The sequence below is a fragment of the Leptonychotes weddellii genome, chromosome 8, assembly GCF_054177405.1.
Source record: "Leptonychotes weddellii isolate Sample4059 chromosome 8, ASM5417740v2, whole genome shotgun sequence".
NCBI lineage: Eukaryota > Metazoa > Chordata > Mammalia > Carnivora > Phocidae > Leptonychotes > Leptonychotes weddellii.
Window position 1 is genome coordinate 26522478 of NC_138376.1, and position 26014 is coordinate 26548491.

The window sequence follows — 26014 nt, forward strand, 5'->3', positions numbered from 1 at the left end:
GAGGGTCCATTTCTGGGCTCTCTATTCTGTTCCATTGATCTATGTGTCTGTTTTTGTGCCAGTACCATACTGTCTTGATGATGACAGCTTTGTAATAGAGCTTGAAGTCCGGAATTGTGATGCCGCCGGCTTTGCTTTTCTTTTTCAACATTCCTCTGGCTATGCGGGGTCTTTTCTGGTTCCATACAAATTTTAGGATTATTTGTTCCATTTCTTTGAAAAAAGTGGATGGTATTTTGATGGGGATTGCTTTGAATGTGTAGATTGCTCTAGGTAGCATTGACATAATATGGATGAATCTTGAAAACATTATGCTAAGTGAAAGAAGCTAGAGTCAAAAGACCACACATTTTATGATTCCATTGCAGGAGAGGCAAATCCCTAGAGGTAGAAAGTAGATTAAGGGGCGCCTGACTGGCTCAGTCAGAACACGTGACTCCCTTGATCTTGGGGTTGTGAGTTCAAGTCCCATGTATGGTATGGAGTTTACTTAAACTAAAAAATTAAAATTAAAATAAAAGAAAGTAGATTAAGTGGTAGCCAAGGGCTGTGGAGGGGGACAAATGGGACAGGGCTTCTATTTGGGGGTGAGATAAAATATTTTAAAATTAGATAGCAATGATGGTTGTACAACTTCAAGAATATAGTAAAAAATTGAAGTGTACACTTTAAAATGGTGAATTTTATGATATATGAATTATAAATTCATAAAGCTGTTATTAAAACAAGATAGTAAGAGAATATTATAAATAATTTTTGCCAATATATTTGACAATTTAGATTAAATGGGCAAATTCTTTGAGTCACCAAAATTGAGTACTAAAAAAAATAAAATAAAATAAATTGAGTACTCTCAAGAAGAAATAGATAACCTGAATTGCAGAGAATGTTTATGTAATTTAATAGTAGTTGTACTTAATAAATAGCGTATTAAAAATTGAATTTGTAGTTAAGAACCTTCCCACAATGAAAACTTCAGGCCTAAATATCTTCACTGATGAATTCTACCATGAAGAAATAAATAATGCCAATTCTATAGAAACTCTTCCAAAAATTAAAGATGAGACAATACATCCCAAATCCTTTTATAATGTCTACAACACTCTGATACTAAAGCCAGACACAGATATTATAAGAAAAGAAACTCTCAGGCCAATATCCTTCATATACATAAATGCAAAAATTCTTAACATCATTTTAGCAAATCAATATATAGAATGATAATAATACATCATTACCAAGTGAGGTTTATCCGAGGATGCAATCAATGTTGATTTAACATTCAAAAATCAATCATGATATTAACAGACCAAAAAAGGAAAAGAAATCTTCATGATTTGGGGGGCAGTATTGTTTTCCCATAGATCCATAGAATAATCCTTCAAACTGATTTTGGACGCACACATATGCTTTGGTTTCTATATCTCTAGGTTTATTTTCTAAGTAAAAAAAAAAAATCATTGAAATGTTTTAGATGAAGTTTACTATTTGAAATGTTTATTCTTCTAATTATCTTTATCATTTCATCAAGACACAGATATAGGAGTCAATAACTGACTTCCAAATCTTGTGTAAAACCCAAATTCAGTAAAATGAACAATGTGTTAAATACACTTGGGAAAATTATTTTAAAATATATTTTGTGATATATTTATATTTAATCCCTCATCTAATTAAATGTTATGAGCTTATGCATTTTCAGTTTTATTTTCCTTAGAGTAGGAAGCATCCCTTCTAGCACCTCAAAGTACTATCTCCTCCTGTCTTCCTATTTCTCATCATTATTATGTACAGGAATCTAAATTCCTATTTTTGAATATCTTTTTCTTCACCATCAAACTATGTCTGTTTTAGTTCTCTATTTAAAATATACTTATAACTTACAAGCACCTAGGTGTTTTCCAGGTAATGAGCTAGATAGAAATATAACAATGCTCAAAGGCAGATATTTAACCTTTTGTTAAATTTTCCCTTTTTGTACTTTTAAGAAATTAGAGAAAAATGTGGCTATCCCAAGGAGGTAAACAGTAAATGGAATTTATTGCCCAAATCTATGTTAGTAAGCCTTAAATATTTAGTATGCTAACACAAACTACTGTTTTTCCTTTCTGCTGTTCTCTAACATTTAATTCTTTTGTTAGCACTTTAGGTTACCAGGAGACATGGACACAGAAAGAACTAATTTAAATTGTTCAATTTTTCTAATCTTTAGCAACCTTGGATAAACATATAATAAAAAGGGAAGTTCAAAGGAATACATAAAAAAAAAAAGCAATACCTAAAATTAGAAATTTGAAATGCTTACCTGTCTATCTATACCCTGAATCTTGCAATGAAATAAGCAAAAGTTGACCATATGGTTTTTAAGTCATCAATAGAGGGATTACAATCATAGATTTTGGAATTAAATAGAAAGGGGTTCAAAAATAGCTCTGCCCCTGACCAACTGTGTGATAGTGGATGAGTAATTTAAATTGGTAAACCTTAGTTTCTTCAGCCATAAAAAGGAGTATTACTATGAGGTGCAAATGAAATAAAATAATTACCATCAATGTCATTGTTATTCTTGTTATTTTTTTCTGAGAGCAGAGTCAGTCTCATTTACCATTGCATTCCCTGGCACCTAGGTGGTCTGCTCACATTTTTTTTTTAATTGAACAGAATTGCAAATGATTTAGTCATCATCGGATTTCATGGAGAACTGGTAGGACATGAGACTAATCCAGTCTGCTTTCATTGAAGCAGCCTATGTTGTATTCTCCCGGAATTTGCCAGTATCACTGACTCTTTGCAGTATTCCCCACTGAACAGCATAAGGAAATAAGGCTCTTCAAAAGCCTGCCTGTGAGTCAAGAAAGTGCAATGTATTGCCTTTCTTAGCTAAAGTGATTCATCTGATCAAGGTTACAGGAACTAAAATTTCCTAAGAGAAGAGCAAGAGTGACCCATGGTCACTGGTAGGAATTATAATGTAAATTCATTCCAAGTCCTTAAGAACTCCATATGGCAGACTATTTGAAGACAGCTTTCTACTCAGAGCAATGAAATAATGCTTCTCAAGGACACCGATTCAGTCGAAGTGGGTGAAGACAGGGGAACACTCCTGAGCACTGAGCTCTAGGAGAGAGGCCAGGAAAACAGAGGCCTCTCTTGTTCCATCCTTGAGAGCTAGATAGGTACGGAGGTTGAGAAGGCCTGTGATGTACTGTGAAAAAACTGTGTGAATGTCTCTGGTACCCAGTGCATCCAACCGTTTACTCGTGTAAGGGGAATTGGCTCAATTATGGGAAGAGAGTATGAGGCTGCCCAGAGAAACAAAGCGTTGTCCTAGCCCATCTTCTTTCATGAACCTCGGTATTCTAAAATGAATTTGAGCCCATAACCCAAATTTGTCTGTGGCCAGGCTGCTAGTAGAGAATACCAATCAGGCTGTGTGGTCAGAGGCTAAGCAAAGGTAACAGAAAGGGAAAAGTAATCCTGAAAAGTGGAGTTACTGACCTATAAGGAATCATATCAATGAGCATCCTGCTGGTTTCTGTGGCCATGCTTATCTTGTTTGCAAATGCAGTGAAGCCAAGAATCTGTAGGGGTTTAAAAAAATGCATGTGATCATCTAAAAATTATGAACTGCTTCCAGGAGCAGAGGTGCTTATAGCCTTGGCAAGACAGGGAATGAAATATGTGGCAGTCCCTATGCCTGAAAGTGGGAGAGAGAGGCGGGGCCAGTTCAGTCGAGTAAGAAAGGCGGAAATTTTCTCTGACTCTTGGCTCCCTAAGCTCTTTTTATTTTTTTCAAGATTTATTTATTTATTTGAAAGAGAGAGAGAGCACGTCAGGGGAAGGGGCAGAGGGAGAGAGAGATTCTCAAGCAGATTCCCCACTGAGTGTGGAGCCCAACTGGGGGCTCCATCCCAGGAGATGGTGACCTGAGCAGAAACCAAGAGTAGGAAGCTTAACTGACTGAACCACCCAGATGCCCCTCCCTAAGCTCTTTTTAGCATTGTAGCCAGAATGAAAAGCAATTTCAGCCTTGGTCTCTGATATAACAATGGGAACAAATTGATGTCTTCACCAACTTGGAACATCTAGACCAAATATAAACATGTTGTAAAAGTTTTTAGATCTAGGGACACTGTACCAATATAAATAAGGCTTTGGGGGATTGTTGAGGTATACTGAGAATCATATATTTTTTTAAAGATTTTATTAATTTATTTGTCAGAGAGAGAGAACAAGCAGGGTTAGCAGCAGGCAGAGGGAGAAGCAGGCTCCCCGCTGAGGAGGGAGTCTGATGCAGGACTCGATCCCAGGACCCTGAGCCGAAGGCAGATGCTCAACAGACTGAACCACCCAGGCATCCCATGACTTGCTTTTTTTTTATCTCCCTTTTATTTACTCCTAAAATAGCAAGTCTCCTTTCCATTTCAACTAGTGACAAAATAGACAACCTAGCAGCCTTTACACCTTATAGAGACCTCACACCAAAGCAAATTAAGCCAGAGACAAAAGAACTCGATGCCCAGGTCATAGATAGCTGCTTTACCCCATTCTCCCTATTAGCACATAAATCTTTTCCCAGCCTCTGCTGAGAGTTCAGACACTGAGCAGAATAGCAATTTGTTTACCTATGATGCTGTGATCTGATGAAGACCCCTGGGAAACTTACAGGTCAGAAGGGAAAGGAAAATCTGGATCATAGCTTGAGTCAGAGAAAAGTTTTATTCTTTATATAGTTAAGGGACAAGAAGTGTGGAAACTGGCCAAGGATCTCTTTTTATTTCCAATATAAAGGTGATGCTTGCTAATAAAGGAACATGGAGAAAATATGAAAAATTAAAAAGCAGAAGCAAATCACCCAAAGACAACTATTTTGATGCTTGTTTGGTGTTTGCTATACAACTTAAATAAACCCATACACAAATACACACTCATATATATATATATATAAATTATGAACATATAATATGTATAATTTCTTAGAGCCATAGGATTCTTGAATTGTCAGTATATTCTATCTGGATCCCAGATATTGCCTTGAAACTTTCCCTTACTATTTGACACTAGTGTGTTAAGGACAGATTGGTGGGTGTGTGCAGTTTTCTCCAGCACGTCTAAACAGTAAATGTCTTGGTGGGTGCAGTGAGAAGCTTTTTACACCCTAGGGCATAGCAACTTTCATCCTCCCTCTCCCATTTGCCTCACTGCCAGGGAAAACATGCAGGTCTTTTCCCAGTTCTAGACGACATCTCTAATCCTTGCTACTTGGGGGACAGTGATCCTGATCACTTGACTTGCTTGACATGTGTATAAGTAATGTATTGCAGGCTTTGATAAGCTTTGAGTATAAATTAATTCACAAAAAAGTGTAATGTCTAAACTGCAACAATTCTAAGTCTTCACTGACTTTTATTGCTGGATCTCAGTTTCCTCCCCCACTTCACTCCATGGTGCATCCTAATTATTTATAGCACTCCCCAAAAGGAATGTCTTAACTATGGCTCCCAAACCAATCTGTCAGCCATAGTCAACTCAGAGAATCCTCTATAATCTTACTTCTCACCTTTCCCCATCACTCTGGTTAATGTTCATTGCCTTTGAGGTTGCTTGAGGGAATATCACTATGATCCCTGCTGCTGATGTCTCTTAAAAGAGGGCTGATTTGGGTCGCCTGGGTGGCTCAGTCATTAAGCGACTGCCTTCGGCTCAGGTCATGGTCCCAGGGTCCTGGGATCAAGCCCCGCATCGGGTTCCCTGCTCGGCAGGAAGCCTGCTTCTCCCTCTCCTACTCCCCCTGCTGTGTTCCCTCTCTTGCTGTGTCTCTCTTGGTCAAATAAATAAATAAAATCTTAAAAAAAAAAAAAAAAGAGGGCTGATTTGCCACAATGTGGATGGACCTGGAGGGCAATATGCTAAGTGACAAAAGCCAGACAGAGAAAGACAAATACTATATGGTATCACTTACATATAGAATCTAAAAGCAAAAACAAAACAGTCAGACTCACAGAAACAGAGAGTAGAAAAGGGTTGCCAGGAGCTAGGGGCTGGGGGAAATGGGGAAAGGTTGATAAAAATGTACAAACATTCACATTTAAGATGAATAAGGTCTGAAGATGTAATGTAATGCATGGTGACTATAGCAGATAACATTGCGTTGTATAATTGAAATTTGCTAAGAATAGAACTTAAATGTTCTCTCTGTTTCTCTCTCTCTCTCTCTCACTCACACACACACACACAAGATAAATAAACAAGATGGAAGTGTTAATTAACTAGATGGGCAAATCCTTTCACAGTGTATATGCATGTGAAATCACCATGATGTACACTTTATATCAATTACACCTCAAAAAAGCTGAAATTAAAAGAGAGAACACCAATATCTGCATCACATATGCCATCTGCTGGTGACTCCAAAGCCTCAGCTTCTTAAGGTGTCAAAGCTGAGCTGGGTTCCGTGAAAAGGAGAGGTTGGCCCTGATTCCACTCCCCAAACTCCATCTGCACGTTGTCCCTTAGGCTCTAGGGCACCATTATTTATGTACAGGATTTGGGAAGTCTTTGATAAAACTAGTCTTTCAGTTTCTGGCCTTTATGAATTAATAGCTTTTCAACTACTCCAAGGAAGAAAGAATACACACCTCCACAAGAAGTAGACAACAGTTGTAAGACAGAGCTTGTTCTCAACTTCCAAAGCAATTCCCATACTCTTTTAATCATGCAGAGTATAGACCTGGATTATTTAGAGCTTTAGTATAGACCTATTCTATAGGTTATGCTGTGGCATACAAATCATGAGACCTTAGTGTTATTTTTTTGCCCACATATAGTCTCTTGTGGGTCAGTGTCTCTCTGGGGCAACTTCTTTGCAAACAGTGCCTCGGAGATCCAGGCTAATTCCACCTGGGGACCCTATTATTTCAACATGCAGCCCTATGATTACCACAGCAGGGAGAGAAAGAACATGGGGACTCACACGCTTTCTATAAGAGAAAGCTTTGGCCCCAAAGTCACTGGCCCTGACTAACTACAGGGCAGCTGGGAAATATAGGGCAACATGTGGACATTTGGTGAACTTTAAGCATCTCTGCAACAGAACACTTCTTAAGGGGAAATTCATTCTTGTGGACACCCAAGGGTTCAGCAATCCTAATATGAGAAATGCTGACTTTAAAAGCCTGAGCTTTATTTATGAAAATATCTTTATCATTGTAAAAATGTTAATCATAACTGCAAAAGATAAGTTTTATCAGTAGATTTTTCTTAAAGAAAGAAGAAATGTTATCATTAGATAGTGGTGAGCCACAGCTCTGCTGCTTACTAATGACATGGATTAGGCAATCCATTTAAGATCTCATCTCCCTCAATTTCTCTACTGTAGCATAGTGAGAATGAAAGGAGGCTGAATAACAGTATGATGGCAACACTATTAAAGTAGAAACAGGGGCACCAGCCTGGCTTGCTCGGTACAGCATGCGACTTTTGATCTCAGGGTTGTGAGTTCAAACCCCACATTAGGGGTAGAGATTACTTAAAAATAAAATCTTAAAAAAAATATATAAAATAGGAACAACATTCTACATAGAAGAAGACGGAAATTCACCGAGCATAGGCCTGTCAATATATATTTGAAGGAAGAAAACAGTGAATAACTGAAAACCCAAAATTATCAATTGTAATTGACTTTGGGGGGTGTAGAAATTTCTTTTCTTCCGTTTTTTTTCTTATGTTTTTCAAAGTTGCTAGAATGAGGGGTACCTGGGTGGCTCAGTTGGTTAAGTGTCTGCCTTCAGTACAGGTCATGATCTCAGGGTCCTGGGATCGAGCCCCGCATTGGGCTCCCTGATCATCAGGGAGTCTGCTTCTCCCTCTTCCTCTGCCCCTACCCCTGCCTGTTCCCTCTCTCTCTCTCAAAAAAAAAAAAAAAAAAAAAAAGCTAGAATGAACCTGGGTTATTTCCATAAGAGAAAAACCCTATTTCTGAAATAGTATGAAAGAGGCAATAGAGAAATTTACTTTAAAAATAAGCATGTTTTACAAATATAAGCTAGTATTTAAAATTAAATGTATTCCACTTTGTCACAATTCAACATGTTTTTAAAAAATCATTATTTTTATAGTCTCCTCTAATCCTTTCCCTTTCTAGTTTGCTTGGTTTTTAATTAATTAATAATTAATTAATTTTAGAAAGTAGGTCTTTTAAATGATCTAAACCATGAATTTGGAGCATCAAAATACCTACCAGAAAAATTTCCATGGGAAACTCGATTGGGTACCGACTGAAAGAAATTCTGATACATTTGTTGATTCTCAGCACAACAACAGCAGTTAGAAATAGTAGGATGCTGGTAGAATTAGCTTTTGGGAGGGTTACACAGTAGTTAACTATGTTCTGAAAGAAAACAAAATTACAAAGGCTTAGAAGGGGGTATGATAATTGCCTTTATCTAAAAAATGACACTCTCTCTAGATTAGTTCAAAAAGAAATCCCTAGGCAGTGTCTCTGGGCACAAATGTCTTTATGAGCATTACTAGCACAGTGAGGGCAAATGGGAGGATATACATTTTTTTTTAAGTTGAAAAAGAGATATTAAAAGATAATAATGCCCGATAAGGAGAAAATACACTTTACATGTTTCAGTGTAAGGGAAAGGACCCAGCAGTTCTGTTTATCAGCCTATTCTTTACTAATTTTTCTAGACCATTGATGATCTTTAGTACGGCTCCTATGCCATTCTTGCATTAAGGGACTACGTAGCATTTTATATTCTTTAGATGTTTTAGGATACAGGTCTGCTATGAGGCAATTAATAGGAAGCATTATGATACGTTACAGTATTTTAAAAACCTAATTTTAATGTAAATCATGTTTGTTTAAAGGACTGGGCAAAATGGTTAGTGCAACTGAGAACGTGATCCCACCGGCATCTGCAATTAATTAAGACTGTAAATCTAGAAGAGATGAAATTATTTCTAAGACCTTGTTGACCCAGCCGCCTCTGCAGCAGTCTCTCCACTCGGGTCCACTTCCTTTTGGAGGCAAGGCGAGGGGCACCTGTGTCTCGGGGTGAGGGTAGAAATTACTCACATAGAAGAAGGAGATGGGACCAGCGTGGAAACTAATCATAATCCCGAAGATGCAAGTCAGTTGGGACAGAATAATGTGTAAAGCCGCGGCAGCCAGGTAAGCGCTGATTGCAGCCTCCGGAAGGTACGTGGCCACGAAGCCAAAACCTAACAAGCCCATTGATAGCTGCAGGAGGTTCAGATGGAAAAGAAAACCAGAGTGAGACAGAATGTCACCAAACCAACAAAGGCATCAATTAGGCGCTCTCCAGGAGGTTTCCGACAAAAAAGTTCAGTTAAGCCCTTTGGGTAACTCTTCCGTCTCTCTTTTTCTCAGCTACTGAAATTGACGAGCTACGTCCCTGGTGTTGATTCAGGAGCTCTCCGCACCCGCGCTAGACCACACTTCCTTCTTGCTTCAGGAGCACTTAAGCTTAAGTTCTTGCCCTAGAATCTATTGACCTTATTAATGTGAGGTTAACAGTGACCAAGTGGTGATCAGAACAAGCTTTTGCCTTTTTAAGGGCCCTTTTGTTAAAAGCTTTGATAGCCCTTTTCAGGAGATGTTAATATCCCTGCGAGGAATGCGGCTTTTCACAAAGGAAAAGACAGGTTAAAAAACCCCCGGGTTCCAGCTCAAACTCCTCGGCCTTTGACTTTTATCTTTACTAAGAATGGTTAAACTGAATTTATGTCTTCAGGATTATATATATAATAGATAATATGTATATATTATATAACATATATAAGACGTAAATTCAGTTTCTATAAATCCAGTATACATAATAAATATAATTTATATATTATATATGCATAGTACATGTAAAATATTATATTACATTTAATACATAATTTATATATTTATGTTACATAAATAAATGTAATTATGTATGTTATATAATAATAATTTATATAATTTATCTGATTATATATTCGTATATAATTACATATAATTCTATATTTATATATAATTACATATACCACAAATTATACATTAAATATAAGGTTACAATATAGTATTTTATATGTACACATGCATATATAATATTTAAGTTATATATGTATATTATATATACGTATTTTTAAATATACAAAGGATCTAAAAGGGTAGACCCCAAACTATTAATAGAAGATAACTTTGGGGAATGGGATTAAAGGCTGGGGCAATATTGGGGTGCCTGGGTGGCTCAGTCAGTTAAACGTCTGCCTTCAGCTCAGGTCCTGATCCCAGGATTCTGGGATCATGCCCAACAGGAGGCTCCCTGCTCAGCGGGGAGTCTACCTCTCCCTCTCCATCTGCCTCTCCCTCTCCATCTGCCTTTCCCCCCAGCTCATGCCCTCTTTTGCTCTCAAATAAATAAATAAACAAAATGTTTAAAAAAGGTTGGGGCAATATTTTAAGATTTATGCACTTTTTTTTATTAGAGACTCTTGCAATATACATATCCATCTATTCCCCCCCACCCCCCACCCCAAGTAGGCTCTATCTCCAATGTGGGGATTGAACTCACGACCCTGAGGTCAAGAGTCACATGCTCTACTGACTGAGCCAGCCAGGTGCCCTCCATCTTTTATAATAAAAAGCAATTAGAAAATTATGGATAGAGGGTGAGCCCCATTCCCCTTAAGAAAGTAGGTTAAGAAAACTTGCACAGCCTAATGAAGAAGATGGGGAAAGATAAGTCTTGAAGCCTACTATTGTTAGCTGCACCTTCCACTGCACTAGAAGCTCTCAGAAAACAAACTTGGAAGAGTAAATCTTTGAGGTTTAAAAGCTTTTGTTTCCAAGCTTTCAGTCAGTTGAGCCCTGTCTCTCTACAATCTCTGGTCATTACTGTCCATAATGTTCTGTTACTCTAATCGCGCCAGTCAGCTTCCTGTCTTTTGTGTGACTGGTTGATTTCTATTTCTGTGCTTATGCATGAATCCCTCTTTTTTTTGCTATTTCTGCCAATCCATGTCCATCATCTCTTTCAAGAGCTCAATAAAATTCCTCTTCAGGAGATGTGCTGAAAAGAGCATGATTCCTAGGGAGGAAGAACTTGGCTTCAATCCTGGTTCTGCCACTCACTGGCTGTGTGAGCTTGGACAAGTTAACTCAACTCTCTGAGCCTGTTTCCTCATCTATAAAAAGTGAATAATACTCAACATGCAGTGTTTTGTATGGATTACATTGTATAATACATGTAAAACACTTAAATCTGAGAATAGTGACAGATGCACATACATTATCACTCATTCTTCATGCCATCTCTTTCCTTCCACTTTGTAAGTGGCAAATATCTATAACCATAAAACTCTTTCTTGCTCAACTGTAATGTGGCATCAGAATCTGTGTTAACCTAATTTTCTAGGCAGCCAATGTCAATCCATCAGAGTTGGACTATGACATGAAACCTATTGGCCATTCTTATAGAAAGCAAGTACTAAATGTTCAGTGAATGAAGAAAAGTCTCAGTACACGGTTGTTTCCTTCACAGACAACTCCAACCAACTAAAGGTTATTCCTGTACTTCACATTGTTTTGACACTGAACACTTCACTTTTATTAATATTAATTTGCACTTTAAAATTATCTAAAGTGCAGATTCTGGAGGTAGACAACCCTGAGCCTAATTCCCAGTTTGGGATCTTACTGGCTGTGTCACCTTGGGCAATTCACTTAACCTCTCTATACCTTTTTTCCCTTAAAATATGGATCATAGTAATACCTACCCTCATACAAGGAGTTGCAAGGATCAAACGAGATGGATACATGTAAAGTGTTTTTGAACAGTGACTAATACACAGCAATAAATGTTATCTATTATTTTCTAGTACAGACTTTTTAAAATCTAAACTTTTTATTTTAGATAACTGTAAATTGATATGCAGTTGTGAGAAACATTACAGAGAAATCTGGTGTACTCTACTCAGTTCCCCCCAATGGTAACATCTTACAAAACTATAGTTGACCCTTGAATACCACAGGGGTTAGGGGCACCCCCCCCACAGTTGAAAATCCATGTATAACTTTTTTTTTTTTAAGATTTTATTTATTTGAGAGAGGGAAAGTACGAGCAGGGGGAGGGGCAGAGGGAGAGGGAGAAGCAGACTGCTGAGCTGAGCAGGGAGTCTGATGCGGGGCTTGATCCCAGGACCCTGGCATCATGACTTGAGCCAAAGGCAGACGCTTAACCAACTGAGCCCCCCAGGTGCCCTCCCCCCATGTATAACTTTTGATTCCCCCAAAACTTAACTCCTATTAGCCTACTGTTGACTGGAAGCCTTACCAATAACATAAAGAGATGATTAACGTATATTTGGTATATGTGTTACATACTATATTATTACAGTAACATAGGATAGAGAAAAGAAAATGTTATCAAGAAAATCATAAGGAAGAGAAAATACATTTACAATACTGTACTGTATTTATTTTTAAAAATCTGCATATAAGTGGGCCTGTGAAGTTCAAACTCATGTTGTTCAGGGGTCCATGGTAATTGTTTTAAATATTTCTTCTACATACATTTTGAACCACATCACAGTGTTATAATTTCATTTCAACCATCAAACATAATTTAGAAGGCACAAGAGGACAAGGAAAATCTATTATATTTATCCATATTTGTACTCTTTCCTTTGTTCTTTCTTCCTTCCTGATGTTCCAAGATTCTTTCTTTTATCATTTCCTATTCAGAGAAATTCCATTCACCATTCTTTTAGGGTAGGTCTGCTGGTAGCAAATTCTTTTAGTTTTCATTCATTTGAGAATGTCTTGATTAACCTTTGATTCTTGAAGGATATTTTCACTGGGTATATGATTTTGGATCGACAGTTCTTTGCTTTTAGCAAACAGAAAATATTGTGCAACTTCCTTCTGGATTCTATGGTTTCTGATAAGAAATCTGTTGTCAGGGGCGCCTGGGTGACTCAGTTGTTAAGCGTCTGCCTTCGGCTCAGGTCCTGATCCCAGGGTCCTGGGATCGAGCCCTGCATTGGGCTCCCCACTCTGCGGGAAGCCTGCTTCTCCCTCTCCCACTCCCCCTGCTTGTGTTCCCTCTCTTGCTGTGTGTCTCTCTGTCAAATAAATAAATAAAATCTTAAAAAAAAAAAAAAGAAATCTGCTGTCATTTGAGTCGCTCACCTCCCTCACCTCATAGGTAAAGTGTTTCTCTTACTGCTTTCAAGATTTTTTTCATTGTCTTTAGTTTCCAGAAGATTGGCTCTGATTTGTCTTAGGGTGGATTTCTATGGATTTATCTTGTTTGAAATTTTCTCAGCCTCTCGAATCCATAGGATTATATCTGTTGCCAATTTGGGGAGTTTTTAGCTGTTATTTCTTCAAGTAATTCAGCCCCATCTTTTTTCTCCTCTCTTTCTGGGGACTCTTATGATATGAATATTAGATATTTTGTTATCACCCTACTTGTCCCTGAGGCTCTGTTCATTATTTTTTGTCTGTTTCTCTCTGTTGTTCTGATTGGGCAATTTCCATTGTTCTTTCTTTGAGTTCATTCATTCTTTCCTGCCTCCTCTATTCTGCTATTGAGCCCATCCTTTGAATTTTTAATTTTGGTTATTGTACTCTTCAGTTTGAAAATTTCCATTTGCTTCTTCATATTTTCTGTTTATTTGCTGAGACTTTCTATTTTCTCACTGTTTCAAGCATGTTCATTGTTGCTTGCTGAAGCATGTTTAGGATGGCTGCTTTAAAATCTTTGCCAGATAATTCTAACATCTCTGTCATCTCAGTGTTGGCATCTTTTTATTGTCTTTTTTCATTCAAGTTGAGATTTTTCTGGTTCTTGATAAGACAAGGAATTTTAAGTTCAATGATAGACACTTTGGGCACTATGCTACGAGACACTGGATCTTATTTAAACCTTCTGTTGTAGCTCGCTTATTTTGACAAAGTGATGGCAGGGGAGGGGGCAGGTGCCATCTCGTTACTGCCTGTAGATGCACAAGTCCAGCTTATCCCCTAAGTTTCCGCCAACAGCTGTGGCAGTAAGGACTCTTCATTATTGCTGGGCAGAGGTGGGAGTTCTGGCTCCCCACTAGCCCTCTGCTGATATTATCCTGGCTGGAAGAGACAGGAATGCCTTACTTCTTCCCACTTGGCCTCCACTGACACTACAACAGAGGGGGTTGTCTTCTTCACTAGGCCATCTCTGACAACCACCCTAGCAAGGAGTAGGAAGGGGGTCTCATTACTGCACAGTGGGAATGAAAGTCTTGACTCCCTACTTGGCCTTCTCTGACAACATCCCAGTTGGAGGGTGGGTGGGCACTTCATTACAGGTGGGTAAGGGTGAAAGCCTAGGTCTTCAGTTGGCTTTTGTTGGCATGAGGGCGTTGATACCACAGTTTTGTTTTGTTTTTCCTTGGTGTTTGTCTGGAGTATAGTAGTTATTATGTAAAAGTTTTCAACCTTGCTAGCCTTTTTTGGTGCCGTGGCTATAAAGAACAGACTTCTGTTAGGGCTGTGTGTGTATGTGCACGCACAGGTATTAGCATTTTGGGTTTCTGGCTTCTTCAGCACCAAGTTTGAAATATAAGAGGAAAAAGAAAACCCTGGAAACTCACCACTACGTTGTTCCTTGGATTCGGAGGTTCTGAGCCAGTTTGCCTTCTTCTTTCCACTTTTCAGAGTCTCTTATGTTTGTGTTATATATAACGTTCCAAGGTTTTTAGTTGTACTCAACAGGAGGAATAGGGAAAAGTACATCTATTTCATCTTCCTGGAAATGGAATGTCTCCTCCTTCATTAGATGAAAAATAAACTGAGGCTCAAAGGAAGCGAGGGAACATGCCCAGGGTTATGTAGATAATTCATAGGTTGCTGACTTATTGCTTGTTATTTTGTCTTTTCCTACAAGATTGAATTTTTAAACCACAGGAATTTCATCTTTTTTTATTTTTGGTCTCTATCAAAGTACCAAATTCATATTTCTGTATCCAGTTGTTATAACATACTGATGCTTACTATGTGACAGGCTCTGCGCTGAGGGCTTTACATGTATTTTCTCACTTAGTCCTCATAAGTACCCTGCAAAATAAATGTTATTATTCCCATTTTGTACACAAGGAAACTGAGGCCCGTAAAGGTAAGGTGATTTAAGTAAGTCATATAGCTGGTATCAGGGCCGGACTTTGTAGGCTTTCAGTAAAACCTTACCTTATAAAAGACGGTCCCAGGAGAGATCAGCAAAAATTAGCTAGAGAGTAGATTGGTTGCAAAAAAAGAGAAATAAAGCTAGCACATGTGACTTTAGTTCAATGGGTGAAGCTTTAGATGGTAGACTCTGAGAGAAAATCAAAGACACACCAAAAGTAAGTTTTGATATTTTAATATGTCATTGATATTATTGTCCTTTGGCTGTGCTCCTGACATTTTAGGAAAAGGATTCCAGGTCTGACTCTAATGCTTACTTAACCCAAAATATAGTATGTGAGCCTATGAGTGCTAATCTTGTTGAAAGAATATAGAGAGGTTTTTTTTTTTTTAAACATGAAATCATGAATAGAACTCTAGATCATAGTCCCTAGGACCCTTCTTTAGTTTTAGAGAAGGGACTGATGAGAATGTTCAGTGTCTCATCCTAAATCAATGGTGAATGATTTCTGAGGAGGGGAGAAGTTTTGTCACTAAGGAGAGCCTATCCACACATCCTGTAAGTTTTCCAAAAATAAACCACAAAAGTTCCAGATATATAACAACAGATAACAGGAGCAACAAAAGGAAGGGGTTCATTTGTAGCTCCTTTATTTATTTATTTCTTCTTCAGGGGTTCAGAGACTCAGATCCTACCTGAATAATCCCAGTCAGAAAAGTTGTGGATGCCACCACACTCAAGGATCTGTTATAGTCCGCAAGGAAGGAGGGCTTAGAAAAGTCATCCCTGATGAAAGTTCCCAGAATCAGGTGGCCATTGTTGAATGGGTACAGCCTCAGGACATTGATCATCAGAGCACTCATAAGGAAGAAGGAACCTATGAAAGAAGGTGTTGAGGCAGAAAGTGCAGTTTTAAATCCAGGTAACCAGACATATTTGACAAAAGCAAGGCATGGTCTGATGTTGTTTTGTCTTTGATCTGAAGAACTTTTCTTTTTTGAAGGTGGCCATTGGAGAAGTAAGAAAGAGCAAAGAAAAGAACTCTGGCTCCACATGCCATGACCAACTCCCAGAATTTAGATCTTGGTGGTCCAGGTATTAACCTCTTTACAATATGGGCAAATGGAGTGGGATTCAAAGAGAAATTGGCTGGAAATGCCTATCAGGCTCAGCCACTGTACCTGCTCTTAGAGATGGTAAATGAGATTGTGGGGAGTGGATCAGAAAATAAAGCTAATCAATAATAATAAGAAAAATAACAACTATCACTTATGAAGTATTTACTAGGTGCAAAATGACACTGAGTTAAACCTATTTCAAACATGATTTCATTCAGTCCTCCAGTCCACATAGTCACATATAGGAGCAAAGGCAAATCTTACCTTTAAATTGCCTAACAGAAACAAAACTCTAGTAGCCTTATTATCAGTATTTGGAAATGATTGCAATATGCCCCAGGAACTTGGAAATATGGGAATAAAATTGTTTGCTCAGTCTCCAAATGTAAAATCAACACATAATGGATTTTAGTAAAGACATGTGATATTGTCCTTAAAAAAAAGGCAGGATTAGCCCTCCGCATCTAGAATAATGGGATGGTAACCAGACTGAATATACAAACGTATCTGGAGAAAAAGTGTGTCTGTCAAAATGATCAATGTTGGTTGGGTGGTCAGTTGTTCAGTGGGGAAGCCAAGAAAAAGGCACTTTACTAAGTAGATGTTGTCAATGTCCTTCCAAGATTATTGCGCATTTTGTGGTTTGATTTCTATGCTGGTTTACTTAAGTGAAGAAAATGTGCTGCTTATATGACCTTCAACTAGTTTGGTCCCTGTAACAGTTATTTCTAATTATAAATTAGTAGATGGACTTTGACTCAGGGAAGGAAGGTGCTTATCCTATGGATTTGAGTGCTTTGATTACTGTGACAGCATTTTCTCATTGTAAATTAATAAGCTAACATGGTTGTTATAAAGTAGGCCCATGGACTTGGGTTATTATAGGTCCAGCTGAAAGATGGATCCACTCTAGGAATATTGGCAAACTTGCCTCTGGATCTTCTGGGTTGAGGGCAGTCAGATTTCAGTGGGTGGGAATTTCACTAAGGGTAGTGCCTCTGCTGTCTAATTGCTTTGGGAAACAGCTGGCTGGCTGACTTGTCTGGCGGTGACATTAATAATGGCTCAGTCTCGAAACTCTTAGCGCTCACCCTATGGATAGAATGTCCATCTTTTGCCTCCTTTTTTTCTACCTTAAACATAGCTTTAATTGGGGTTCTTAGCCAATAAGGGAATGATTGAGGCAGAAAGTCCATCCACCACCTGTGGTTCCAGTGCCGAACTCACCAATGGACATTTGATGACATGATCCAAAAATGACATAAATTACTGAAGAACAGAAAGCTGCATAACAGACATTGAGAGGAGGAATCAGTTGCCTTGCCAGCAAACTAAACGTCAGGGCTGAAAAACAAGATAATTTAAGTAAGGAAAGGTAGGCTGGCTTTTCATCTTCAATAAAAACTGTAAAGAATATTTACAATAAAAATGATCCACGTGTCTCACTGACTGAGTGTGGTAACAACATCTCTTGACATATAGCCCTTCACTAGTCCCTTTTATTACCTCCTTTGATACCTAGCTTCTCCTCCCACTTTACCATGTGCCTTTACACCTCAGTTCTAAATCACAGGCTCAAATACCTCTCACTTCAAGGTCTTCATGCTAATCATGGAAAACAGACGCCATGACAATAAGACCTCTGCTTCCAACAGCTCAGAAGCAGCCCCATTTCACCCCTAGTCTAGTAGCAGAAGGCCCTGGGGAATCCTCTAGGACTGGAAATAAAGCTGGAGAGCAAGGCAAGAACCATGCTTAATTGGCTTGATTCCACGTTGGCATGTGTTTCCTCTCTTCCATATGCCAATTATTTAGGTCTCTTTCTTCAACAACTCCTTCAATACTTACTTTCTTTTCCAAGAACACCATGAGAATTTGGAAATTTTGAAGCAAATGGATTAACATGCATGGTGTCATCCTTTGATGTCTCAAGCCCACAGCTCCTGCCCTGAGGGCCTATCTTTTTTTTTTTTTTTTTTTTTAAGAGAGGGAGCGAGAGAGCACACATGCACATGTGCAGGGGTGGGGGAGGGTTGGTGGTGGGGCAGAGGGAGAGGGAGAGAGAGACTCTTTTTTTTTTTTTTTTAATATTTTCATTTATTTATTTGACAGAGAGAGACACAGTGAGAGAGGGAACACAAACAGGGAGAGTGGGAGAGGGAGAAGCAGGCTTCCCGCGGAGCAGGAAGCCCGATGCGGGGCTCGATCCCAGGACCCTGGGATCACGACCTGAGCCGAAGGCAGACGCTTAACCGACTGAGCCACCCAGGCGCCCCGAGAGAGAGACTCTTGAGGAGGCTCCACACCCGGCATGGAGCCTCATGCGTGGCTCAATCTCATGGTCCTGAGATCACGACCTGAGCCAAAATCAAGAGTCTGATGATCAACCGACTGAACCACCCAGGCACCCCTGAGGGCCTATTTTCAATTTACATCTTACTGTGTGCTCTTCTGAATTCAGTTACAAGTTCAGTGAGTCAATTTAGTGTCTTAGACAAGCAAGGCTTTGTGTGTGTGTGTGTGTGTGTGTGTGTGTAGAAGTTCAAACACATACAAAAATAGAGTATAATGAGCTCCCATATACCTATCACCTGCTTCAACAGTGGTCAACTCATGGTCAATCTTGTTTCATCTATTCCCTCACTCCTTTCCCACTTCATATTATTTTTAAGCAAATCCAAGACATGAAATTATTTCATATATTGATATTTCAGTATATATCTTTAAAAGAAGACCCTCTTTTTTTATCTTTAAAGTAACCTCTACGCCCAGTGTGGGGCTCAAACTCATGACCCCGAGATCAAGAGTCTCACACTCTACCAACTGAGCCAGCTAGGTGCCCCAAAAGAAGACCCTCTTCTATTTTATTTATTTATTTTTAAAAAGATTTTATTTATTTATTTGAGAGAGAGAGAACGTAAGTAGGGGCAGAGGCAGAGGGAGAGAGAGAGGGAGAAGCAGACTTCCCACTGAGTAGGGAGCCCGATGTGGGACTCTATCTCAGGACTCCAGGATCATGACCTGAGCCGAAGGCAGACTCTTAACCAGCTGAGCCCCCCAGGCACCCCAGAAGACCCTCTTTTAATTTAACTACAATACCATCATTATACCTAAGAAATTAATAATGTTTCTTTATCAAATAGTCAGTAAATGTTCAAATTTCCCTGCTTATTTCATAAATGGTTGTGGTAGAGGGCCCCTAAGATGATCTGCAATGGCTAATTGGTATTCATGCCTCTGTGTGATCCCCACCTCTTAAGTGTGGGATGGACCTAGTAACTTGCATCTAATAAACAGACTACAACAAAAATAATAGGATGTCACTTTTGAGAGTAGGTTGCAAGAAGATTATGGCTTCTGTCTTGGTTGCTCTCTGACTCACTGTCTCTTTCATCCAGGTCACCACCTGCCAGCGTTGGCTTCAAGAGTGTGTGACCTATGCAATTAAATAGGGCTTAGAAGGCTCCACACTTGGCTTAATGCTCTACTCTGACCATCTTGAAATTCTGAATAATTTTTGAACTAGGGGTTCTGCACATAGCTGATCCCATCAGCTGCCATGTTAGGAGGACACTCAAGTGCTCTTGGAGAGGCCCACAGGGTGAGAAACCCAGGCCTGCCAGCAAACACATGAGTTAGCCTGAAGGCTGATCTGCCCCAGTAGAACCTTGAGATGACTGACAGCTTGATTACAACCACACGAGAAACCTTCAGGCAAAGATTTGCTGGGTTTTGGGGTGATCTTTAAAAAAACATTTGCTATTATATGTTGTACTATCTTTTACAATCTTTGTATTAGGACTCAAATGAGGTTCTCACATTGGTTGATAGGTCTCTTAAATCTTTGTAATTTATAGTTTCTCCTTCCACATTTTTTTTTCCTAAGCAAGGCTCTAATGATTGCACAAAAAACCAACCCCCCCAAAAAAACAACCCCCCCAACACACAGAGAAAAATTGCTCAAATTAGCTTAAGCAAAACAGGAAATTTACTAAAAGAGTACAAAGGGCAGTTAGGCCACATCAGAGACTGGAACCAGAACTAAAAAACCATCAGGATCTAAGGCAGCGATCTCCCTATTTTCTTTGTCTCCAGGCTTGCACAGTCTCCTGTCTTTGTTTCCAGTTTGGGGCTACAGTGAACAACATTGTCATGAATATTCTTGTACATGCCTCTTGGTGCATCAATATACAAGTTCCTTGGGATCCTATATCCTGAAGCATAACTGCTGGGGCATTTGCCAGAAAATGCCAACCTGTTTTCCAAATGGTTATACAATTTACACTCCCACCAGCATTGTGTGACAGTTCCCATCATCTGCATCTGTGTTAGCACATGATACTGTCAGATTTCAATTTTTAGTGTGTATGAGTTAGCGTCTTACTCATTTAAACTTCACTTTTCACTTCACTGATTGTCAATAATATTGATCAGTCTCATTGAGTTGTTTCCTTACAGATTTGTAGGAGTATATATATTATAGATTTAAATCCTCTGTTGGATATATGTATTACAAATATCTCTCCCATTCTGTGGTTTGCTTTCCAGTCCTCATGTGTCTTTACATGAACAAGACTTTTACTTAATTCAATTTATTAGTCTTTTCCTTTTAGGCAGGCTAGTGCTTCTCATGTCTTGTTTGAGAAATCATTTTCTACTTCAAGATCATGAAAATATTCTCCTACATAAACCTAAAAAATCTTTGTTTTACCTTTCACATTTAGGTCTTTAATCTACCAGGAATAGGTTTTTGTTTATGGCATGAGGAAGAGGTCTAAAAATTGTTATTTGTTGTTGTTGTTATTGTTGTTTTTAGTAGGTTCCACGCCCAGCCTGGAGCCCAATGTGGGGCTTGAACTCATGACCCTGAGATCAAGATCTGAGCTGAAATCAAGAGCTGGACACTTAACTGACTGAGCCAACCAGGTGCCCCTAAAAATTGTTTTTTTCATGTAAGTATCCAGTTGTTTCATATCATTCATTAAAAAGTTTGTTTCTATAGTGACACATTTGATATAAACTATGCAACATATATTTGTGTGACTCTTTTCTGTTCGATTAGTCTGTCTATCTCTGCAATACCACACTGTCTTGCTATTTTGTAGTAATTAGTTTAGTAATAGTTTTGATAAGTTAGTCAAAAATGCCTATTTTTATTGTGAAATATAACATACCTATAGAAAGTGCATTAAAATAGATGTTGATGGGGTGCTTGGGTGGTTAAATTGGTTGAGTGACTGACTCTGGTTTTCAACTCACGTCATGATCTCAGGGTGTGGGATCAAGCCCTGAGCTGGGCTCTGTGCTCAGTGAAGAGTCTGCTTGGGATTCTTTCCCTCTGCCCCTCCCTCGACTCATGCACTCTCTCATGTGCACTCTCTCTCTCAAATAAATAAATAAATCTTTTAAAAAATAGATGTTGAGCTGAATAAATACTTATAAAACAAACCCCTTTGTTACCACCACCCAGGTCTTTGATTACAATTCTACCTATCCCCACAAAGGTATTCATTATTCTGACTTTTGTGATAATAATTTCTTTGCTTTTCTTTATAGTTTTACCCGTAGTGTACATATTTCTAAACAATACAGTTTAGTTAAGTTTGAATTTTATATTAATGGGGTTACACTGTATGCAATTTTTATTTCTGCTTCTTTTGCTCAATGTCATGTATATAAGAGTACTCCATGTTGTGGTGAGTTGCTTGAGATTGCTCATGTTCCTTCCATGTATTCCAATATATGCATATATGAAGGTTTATTTATTCTGTCTACTTTTGGTGGACATTATCTTAAATATTATAACTTTATATTAAGTCTTGATAATTGGAGGAACAGGTCTTCCCGCGCTGTTCTTTCAAAAGAATATGGCCATTCTTGTTTTTTTGCATTTACACATTCATTTTAGAATCTGCTTATAGTGTTCTATTAAAAAAATCCTGTTGGGATTTACATTAAAAAAATAATGAATCTATAAAGTTTATTTTGAGAGCACTGAGATCTTTAAATATTGAGTCTTCTAACCCCTGAACATGTTTTTTTCAATTAATTTCAAATAATTTAACTATTTAATATTACTCAGTAAAGTATAATTTCTCTAAAAAGGCCTTACATATCTTTTCTCAGTTTCATTACAACTTATTTCATATTTATTATGCTTTGGTAAATGGTATCTTTTTTAAAATTTCACTTTCTGTTTCCTTCAGGTACATAAGAATATACTTGATTTTTATATATGATCTTGTATTGAGCAAACTTGATAAAATCTTATTAATTCTATTAATTTATTTGTAGATTATTTTCTTCATTAAAAAATCATCATCTGGATGCCTGAGTGGCTCAGTCGGTTAAGCGTCTGCCTTCAGCTCAGGTCATGATCCTGGGGTCCTGGGATTGAGTCCTGCATTGGGCTCCTTCCTCAGCAGGGAGCCTGCTTCTCCCTCTGCCTGCCACTCCCCCTGCTTGTGCTCTGTCTCTCTGACAAATAAATAAATAAAATCTTTTAAAAAAATCATCAACTATAAATAATGAAGTTTTATTTCTTCCTTTACAATCCTTATATCTTATATTTCTTTTTCTTGCTTTAATATACTGCCTATGAATTCAAGTATAATGTTGAATAGCCCCTTTTTACTCTTTTTAAAAAATATATCTTATTGATTTATTTTTTAAATAGGCTCTATGCCCAGTGTGGGGCTTGGCCTCGACCCTGAGATTAAGAGCATGCTCCACTAACTGAACAAGTCAGGTGTCCCAGCCCTTATTTATTCTTTTTTTTTTTTTTTAAGATATTTTTTATTTATTTATTTGACAGAGAGAGAGAGAGAGCACAAGCAGGCAGAGCCACAGGCAGCAGGGAGCCCGATGCAGGACTCGATCTCAGGACCCTGGGATCGTGACCCGAGCCGAAGGCAGCCGCCCAACCGACTGAGCCACTCAGGCGCCCCAGCCCTTATTTATTCTTGATAAGCAACATATAGCACAAAGAGAAAGTCTTTTGAAATATAGGGTTTCTTTTTTTTTTTTTTAAGATTTATTTATTTATTTTAGAGAGAGAGTAAACAGGAGGGAGGGGCAGAGGGAGAGGGAGAGAGAATCCTCAAGCAGACTGCCTGCTGAGTGCAGAGCCTGATGCAGGGCTCAATCCCAGGACCCTGAGATCATGACCTGAGCCTAAACCAAGAGCTGGCTGCGCACTGTCTGAGACACCCAGGTGCCCTGAAATATAGGATTTCAAATAACTTAGCAAGTTATACAGGGAAGTAAGAAAATTACTTGGTACGAATCTGAGAACTAAGTGGTCTAATCTTGGTTAAGCTTAGGCTGTGGAGAAATAGAGGGAAACGAAGTTTCCAAACTTTCCACTACCTTAAAAAATTTTTAAGTTTTGAACTAATTTTAGACTTAAAGAAAAGTTACAAAAATAATAGTTCCCATATAACCCTTACTTAGCTTCTCCTAATGTTAACATTTTATATATTCATAGCATAATTATCAGAATCAGGAAATTAACATTATAAGTTAACTAAAGACTTTTCCCACTAATTTCCTTTTTCTGTCCCAGGACTCTATCTAGAATCCCACATTCCATTTAGTTGTTATTTCTCCTTAGCCCTGCAATCTATAATAGTTCCTCAGTCTTTACGTGACTTGGACACTTTGAAAGAGTATTAACAGATCAGTTATTTTGTCAAATGCCCCTCGTTTGGGGATAGTCTTAGGTTTCTGCATGATTGTACTAAGGTTACACGGTTTTAGTGAGAATACTACAGACATGATGTCATGTCTTTCCTAGTGCGTCATATCACAGGATTCATAAATCTCTATATGTCTTACTACTGGTGAGGACATAGCATCAATCACTTGGTTCAGGTTGTTTCTCCCAAGTTCTCTACTGTAGAGTAGTGAACCAGTTAGCAAATATCTTGAGGAAGATTCTTCAAAACTATGCAAATCTCCTTACATAGTTTGCAAACTTTCACCCACTAATTTTAACATCTGTTAATGGATTTTATCTATGACAATTATTACTGTGGTGTTTCCCTAATGGTGATTTTCTATCTTCTTTATGTTTATAAATTGGAATTCTACTGTAAGGAAGATCTAGAACTTTTTAAATAAGTTCTTCACCATGTAGTATTTTTGTTTCATTTGAAGAAAATTATTAAGTTGTCAGGTACTGCCTATTCAAATGTAAATAAAACTTTTGAATTATTTATACTACAAATTATTTCATTATTCACACTACTTAAAATAATACACAATCCCTTAGTCAGTTAGCAAGAGTTGCTCAGATTCATTCATTCATGTAGTTATGTGATTATCATTATTCACCAAAGATCTTGAGTACCTACTATGTGCTAGATACTATGCTGGATGCTAGGTAAACTTATAAATCCTAATGCAATTCTTCTTTTGGTATGAAATTACAATGATGATTTGGTAATTTCGCAGGGGTATGTCCTCAATTTTGACCATAAATGAAGGACCTTTCATAAGTGGGAGTCAGTAGTGGACTCACAGTTAAAACGTCAGTGCCAAGAGTTCAGGTCTTTCATTGTAGCCCTCTAGAGACTTTCTGATACTTTTCTGGAAGTGAATGTACTGATACAAATGGAACATTTTGGTTTATAGCTGCCACATGCAAATTTTAAAAGGTACTCCTTTATTTTGGGAATGCAAGGCTGGTTCAATATTTTAAAATCAATTAATGTAATCTACCATACTAACAGTTTAAAGAGAAAAATCACATGGTCATATCAATAATGCAGAAAAAGCATTTGACAAAATACAACATCCATTCCTGATAAAAATTCTCAGCAAGCTAGAATAGATGGAAAGTTCCTCTACCTAATAAAGGGCATCTACAAAAATTCTACAGTGAACATCATACTTAATGGTGAAAGATTCAATGCTTTCCCTCCTAAGATCAGGAACATGGCAAAAATGTCTATTCTTACCACTCTTATTCTTTATAATGAGTTTGGAAGTCTTAGCCAGCCCAATAAGCAAGAAAACGTCATAAAATAGGGACACAACTGTCCCTATTTACTGGTGACATGATTATCAATGTAGTAAATCCCAAGGAATCTACAAAAGATTCTTAGAACTAATAAGTGAGTTACAGGGTACAAGGTGAACACACAAATCAATTGTATTTCTATATGTAAACAATGAACAATTGGAAACCAAAACCGTTTTTAATTACTACAAACAATATCTTCTCCCAAATGAAATGCTTAGGTATAATTCTAACAAAACATGTGCAGGATCTGTATGCTGAAAACTACAAATGCTAATGAAGGAAATCAAAGAAGACCAAAGTAAATGGAGAGACATACTGTGATCATGGATTGGAAATGTAACATAATAAAGATATCAATTATCTCCAAAGTGATCTATGGACTTAATGCAATGGCTACCAATATCTCAGTAGGATTTTTTTTAAAAAGATTTTATTTATTTATTTGTCAGAGAGAGAAAGAAAGAGCACAAGCAGGGGGAGTGGCAGGCAGAGGGAGAAGCAGGCTCCTCGCTGAGCAAGGAGCCCGATATGGGACTTGATCCCAGGACCCTGGGATCATGACCTGAGCCAAAGGCAGATGCTTAACCGACTGAACCACCCAGGTGTCCCTCAGTAGGATTTTATTTTTGTAGATATAAACAAGCTGATGCTACAATTTATATAGAAGAATAGCTAAAACAATTTTGAAAAAGAACAAAAATGAAGGG

The 26014-nt window shown here is 38.1% G+C and overlaps 1 protein-coding gene across 1 annotated transcript in view; it reads right to left on the reverse strand.

Annotated features, from left to right (window-relative positions):
* SLC26A8 (solute carrier family 26 member 8) overlaps positions 1-26014 on the reverse strand; it is a 57951-nt gene that overhangs the window by 24946 nt on the left and 6991 nt on the right. The window contains exons 3-7 of the mRNA XM_081827544.1: positions 17510-17626; positions 15860-16041; positions 9086-9250; positions 8240-8389; positions 3499-3581 (exon numbers count right to left, since the gene is read on the reverse strand). Of these exons, the coding sequence (XP_081683670.1) occupies positions 3499-3581; positions 8240-8389; positions 9086-9250; positions 15860-16041; positions 17510-17626 (697 nt within the window). The remainder of the gene's footprint in view (positions 1-3498; positions 3582-8239; positions 8390-9085; positions 9251-15859; positions 16042-17509; positions 17627-26014) is intronic.